Source organism: Hipposideros armiger, unplaced genomic scaffold (genome assembly GCF_001890085.2).
Source record: "Hipposideros armiger isolate ML-2016 unplaced genomic scaffold, ASM189008v1 scaffold_248, whole genome shotgun sequence".
NCBI classification, from domain to species: Eukaryota; Metazoa; Chordata; class Mammalia; order Chiroptera; family Hipposideridae; genus Hipposideros; species Hipposideros armiger.
This window is the reverse complement of record NW_017731598.1, coordinates 2,433,333-2,439,441: the sequence shown is the minus strand read 5'-3', so window position 1 is coordinate 2,439,441 and position 6,109 is coordinate 2,433,333. Positions and strand designations below refer to the sequence as shown.

General features: G+C 34.1%; 1 protein-coding gene across 1 annotated transcript in view; it reads right to left on the bottom strand.

Moving 5' to 3' along the window:
- Window positions 1–6,109, bottom strand: part of PIGF (phosphatidylinositol glycan anchor biosynthesis class F) — a 27,334-nt gene that overhangs the window by 19,965 nt on the left and 1,260 nt on the right. Inside the window, exons 2-4 of the mRNA XM_019655869.1 lie at window positions 5,182–5,430; window positions 4,480–4,571; window positions 3,087–3,203 (exon numbers count right to left, since the gene is read on the bottom strand). Of these exons, the coding sequence (XP_019511414.1) occupies window positions 3,087–3,203; window positions 4,480–4,571; window positions 5,182–5,409 (437 nt within the window). The 5' untranslated portion in view covers window positions 5,410–5,430. The remainder of the gene's footprint in view (window positions 1–3,086; window positions 3,204–4,479; window positions 4,572–5,181; window positions 5,431–6,109) is intronic.

Sequence of the window (6,109 nt, the reverse complement as noted above, 5' to 3'; positions counted from 1 at the left end):
GTCACTTCGAGGGGTAAAAAGTATAACTATTGCACTGTGTTGTACAGCTGAAACTAATTCTAAAAAATGTGTATTTCATAATAAAAAATAATTAAAAGAAAAAAACGTTATCAACACAAGTAAAAAAAAAATAGTATAAAACATTTATTTTGATTCAATACTGAGGGAGACGTCAGCCCAATTCAAAATTGGCCTGTTCATACTGAACATCTGAATTATCCTACTTCAATTAATACTAAAAGGGCCAGCTCTACACAAACAAAACAAACATTCTACCATGTTTTATACACTAGAACACAGGATGAACAATAAAAATATTTTAAGTTCTAAAATCTTCAATTAGTACTTTACGGTATTTTAAATACTTTTAATGAATATAGCACAGGAACTTTAAATCAGAACTTTAACTTCTGTTGTAAATAATTATTGGGTAGGAAAAGAAAGTATTTTTCATATCTTTTGTATAACATCCTTAAATAATAATAGAATTCTTTGAAATTATCAAAGTTGTGACTCAATATAAATAATGCTAACTTTATATTGGGACAATATAATTGTCCTAATTTGAATACAAAAAACTGCTCCCAATTCATCAAACAGCATATGAATACACAAAGCATGCACACCTCTCAAATATCTACCAGCTAATCAAGATTGTGTGGCACTGGCATAACAATGGACTTGTAGGCCAATGGAAAAAGGACTGAGGGTCCAAAAATAAAAAGCGTTTATTATGATCAATTGATTTTCGACAAGGGTGCCAAGATCACTCAAAGCGGGTAATAATAGCCTTTTCAATAAATGGTGCTGGGACAACTGAATAGCCACAAGCAAAAGGTTGGAGTTGGACCCTTAACTCACACCATATACAAAAACTAATATAAATGGGTCAAAGGCCCAAATGTTAAGGTTAAAATTATAAAACTCTTGGGGCGGCCAGTTAGCTCAGGTTGTTAGAGCGCAGGCTCTTAACATCAAGGTTACTAGTTCAATTTCCACATGGGCCAGTGAGCTGCGCCTTCCACAACTAGATTGAGAACAACGACTTAACTTGGAGCGGATAGGTCCTGGAAAAACACACTGTTCCCCAATAAAAAAAAATTATAAAACTCTTAGAAGAAAACATAAGAGTAAATCATAGATATTTTAGATTTCATCAAAATTGAAACTTTTTGTATTTCAAAGGACACTATCAAGCCAGTGAAAAGACAACACACAGAAAGGAAGAAAATATTTACAAACCATTTATCTCATAAGGGACATGTATCTAGAATATATAAGGAACTCTTACAAGTTAATAATAAATAGACAAATAACCCAATTAAAAAGAGCAAAGGATCTGAAGAGATTTTTTTCCAAGGAAAATATACAATGGCCAACAGGCACATGAAAAGATGCCTGACATCATCAGTCAGTAGGGAAATGAAAATAAAAACCACAGTGAGATGACACTTTATACTCACTAGGATGGCGATAAGCAAAGAGTCAGATAAACAACTGTTGGCAAGGGTGTAGGGGAATTGGAGCCCTCATACACTGTTGTGGGAGTGTAAATGTATACTTTGGAAAATAGTCTAGCAGTTCCTCAAAGGATTAAACATGGGGTTACCACTGACTCAGCAAGTCTACTCCTAGGCATATACTCAAAGAAATAAAAACATATATACGCATAGGTCCACACAAAAACCTGTACACTAATGTTTAAAGCAGCTCAGTCATAATAGCAAAAAGTAGAAATAACCCAGATGTCTATCAACTGATATAAACAAAATGTAGTATACACAGTGGGATGTTACTCAGCCATAAAAAGCAATGAAGGACTGACACATGCTACAACATGGACAAACCTTGAAAACATTATGCTAAGTGAAAGAAGCCCAATGCAAATGACCACGTTATATGATTTCATTTTAATGAAACATCCAGAATAGGTAAATCTATAGTGACAGAAAAATAGATTAGTGGTTGCTTAGTGCTAGGGAAGAGGGGAAAAGGACGTGATAGTTAAAGGGTATGCAGTTTCCTTTTGAGGTGATGAATCTGTTCTAACATTTACTATGGTGATTGTTGTGCATATCTATGAATATACTAAAAATCATTGACGTGTACACTTTAAATAAGTGAAGCATATGGTATTTGAATTATATTGTAGTGCTATTTAAAAAAAACCTTGTCTTATAGCTACCTCAATTGCCCTGTGTGTATGAGCCACACCCTCCACATCTGGTCTTAACTTTCTGTCAGGTTTCCAACAACCCTACTTCATGATAACTTGCAAGAGGCAAACCTTCCTGGACTTACTTCCAAAAGCAATTTTAGCCTCACAGTTTGCTCATTTTATTCTTGTCCCTTGGACATACAAGCTCCTCAGGAAGAGAATCACGGCTAAGGCTTCAGAATTCACACAGAGCTTATACAACATGGAACACAAAGTAAGAGCTCAAGAGTTTTTACTGCTGGTGATAAACAGGACAAAATCGTGGACACCAAACAACCTTCTAGTTTTGTTAGTTACAACTCAACTATTTCTGATACAAATCATTTCAATGCCTTCCAAGAAGCTTCAATTTTCATTTAGCTATGCTGAAAATACATATGGCTGCTAAGGAAATAAAATCCTGTAAAACTTGTACTCGGATGTCATATGACAAAAGAGGCTAAACAAGAAATTATAGCTCTTACACTAAATATTTTTAGATTGCGGACCCCAATTCTACATTATAAGATATATGGAAGCAATTTTATCTATAGCAATTTAACCACAGTGACAAATTATCCCTGAGGAGTGGTTTTCAAATCTTTAGTAGCAGAAACCTTTTTTCAAACAAAGCTAAGTGGAATTCCACCACAGAAAAAAATGCAGAGCTGATCTTGCTAGAGGGAGGGACCTGTAGTTGTGTCTGTAGTCCCCCTCAAGGACACACCACCCCTTCCCTGTCCCCAGTCCCCAAATGAAGTGGGCCTTTAGGCATCTCCGAGAACCATACAGTGCTAAGAAACACTCATAGAACAAGCTGCCATCAATAGAAAAGTACATTAAGTTTTTAAAATTTCAAACATCACTAAAATGTAAAATTAAAACTTACCCATTTCTACTGAAAACTCTTAGCCATGCTTTGATGTTTGGTCCTAACAAACACAAACAAGGTACTGTAGTAAAAGTAGACAATATAACTGCAAATAAAAATGTTTCCAACACCAACCTAGAAAAAAAATTTTTTTGTTAATTTTTTTTAAAGTGTTAAAGGAGCACATATATACACATACCTAATCTTTGTTACTTAAGTAGATTTAATATGAAAATATTTTACTTATACTTTACTTTGAAAGGTAACATGAGTCCTACCAAAATGATTACTATAAACAATTCAAGCTATATAAAAAAAAATCTAGCAAATATCTGGCTTTAATGAGCTCAGAAGTGTTAAATATCCTATGATCCATAATGTCCACTGCAAAAAACCCCATTCTAGATCATTAACTTTCTTCCACAATAGTCTCTGGAACTTTCTCTGCAAGCAGTGGTTCAACTTTAGCTTATATTGGAGCCACTTAGAAAGCTGGATAAAGATGGGGGGGCGGGGGGAGGTACCTCTAGAGTTTCTACTGAGACTTGAGAATATGCATTTCTATAAAATGCTGATGTTGCTGGTTTTAGAACTACACTTTGAGAACCATTGCTCTAGACACTCATTCTACTCTAATTAGTATTAGATATAAACATCCATTTACCATTACAAAGGTCTTGTCCTCCTTTCTCTAGAAAAGAATTACCTGTTAATTTAGTGTGTGTATGTGTATGCATAAATATGTATAAAACTATAAACGTAGCTGTATAGCTATATTTCTGTATATATATATATAGATAGATAGATATAAAACATCACTCATTTCACCATCATCATTAATTACTGTTAAACTAAAGTTTCCCAAACTATAGTGAACATTATATAAGAAATCTTCATGAATTTAATTTTCACTAATTTAAAATTGGTCAGTTTTGAAAATGTGTTCAGTTAAACTTTACCATTAAACTATAAACATTAACTTATTAAGTATTTAAATACAGGACTCTTTGACTTTTCTTAAGAAAACAAAACCTTTTCAAGCACTTCAGAATCATATTTACTAAGAACTGATATGCTTACTATAACTAACTTAGCCGCATTACTATAGTAAGTTCTCTTAGAGGTTCTAAGGGCCACATATTTACTGGTATATTAGAGTTACTCATCTACCTCCCCTCATATGCAATTAGGTAATAGAAGTCTAGGTAATAGGAACATTTGATGAATTAAGTTATTCCACTGTTTTTTAAAAGAACAACACTGCTAAGGAAGGGCAATGATGTCAGTATCCTTCCACGACCCAATAATCAAACACACCAGTTTTTCTCTAATGACCAAAAGAATTAGCCCTTTATTTAGCAAACAAGTGTTTTAAAATATAACTGCCTTAAGATAAAAATTTCAGACTTACTCTATTAGTGGTGCTCCATATAGAACAAATATTACATGAAAGAAGAAACAAGACATAAGAAAGTAGATACAGCATTTCAAAAGTCTGGTCACCTAAAAAAGAAATGAATAATTTAAAAACTCAAGAGAATGTCTAAAGGGCAGCAAATGCTTCCATTTGATCTATAAATATAGCTTATTCCCATGCATGAAACAGCTGAATGCTCCTTGGATTTGGGTATCCTGAAGTCAGATCACGTCCTGTGCACAGTCAGGTGCACAGCCCTCAATATAGCCCTGTAAAAAAGTCTGTAAGACAAGTATCACCCCCATATTCCACCCACCCATCTAGCATTAGAGTAAAAAAGCATGCCTATTTCTATGGTATGTATTGAGCTATGTTGTTAATCAGTACTTAAGAAATATTTGCCAATAACAGACTGCTAGCATACTAGAACATAAACACAGTCCTTATTACGTGATGACACATGAAATATTTGTTATATTATCCACTGACGATGTCCTAGTTCCACAATTAATACATGGCAAGGATTGATCCAACATTGTGGGTAGCCCTTCCAGCAAGTAACAGGTTACTAATTTGAAATAAAAATCAGGTTCTCTTTAGTCACTATAAATAACCTAATGAGTAATTGATGAACGCTTTATTTTTCCATTAAGAGAAACACTATCTAAAAATCAGCTATCAAGAAATAAGCCTTACCTTATATGATAATGAACTTCTTTTAGAGGATGCATTTGGTTTCACTACTAAATACAATACTAGATTGACGGTAGTTACAAAAACAGAACAGATGCACAACCATGTCAAGTGTGTTTCCAATATTGAGAAGTTCTCCAAGAAGAATGATGGAATGAAGATGCTTAAGATAACTGAGAATATGCATGAAAGATGGGTATACAGTAGTCTCTTGATATCAGTATCTTTCATGGTGTTTTCTTCAGTGGCTATCTAATGAAAAACAAATTAAGAAGAACATATGTAATAATGATTTTTTCCATTGTCCTAAATGCTCCAACACCTAAAAATAAGTAATGAACCAAAGACAATAATGTATTAAAGACTAATAATGTATTAGTTTCAGAATATAGGAAGATGCATATGTAGGCTAATATGGTACACAGCTCCGAGAGCCTAAAAAGGACCAATTTTCTAATTTCTTAAATATTTGTGACTGGTTTCTGCAAAAGGGCCATGTGCTAGGACCAAGTAAGCAATTTCTTTTCTTTTCTCGCGCTTTCTTCTTATTATTATTTTTTTTAATGACTAAAATCAGAGGTGAAAACAAACTGTACGGATTAATGATCTGCCCCTGTTGGATATATAGCCTAGGCATTCTAGAACCCCCCTGAATGCACTGTGGCTAAATTGTTGGCATTTTTTTTTTAACCATTGTGGACCATTGCCTAACATCACAGTAGTTCACATCTTCTGGCAAACGCCAAGTGACTTCAACACACTCAAATATTCAAACCGTGGCCAGTGTAATCAAGAGAGTTTAAAGAACATTATGCTAAACTAAGGGATCCCAGAGCTCCAAAATACCAAAATGACAATGTCTGTTGCAGGTGCCAGCTTACAATCAAAAGTAGAGCATAAATTTACTTTTTCTCTCTCCCTCTCCCTCCCC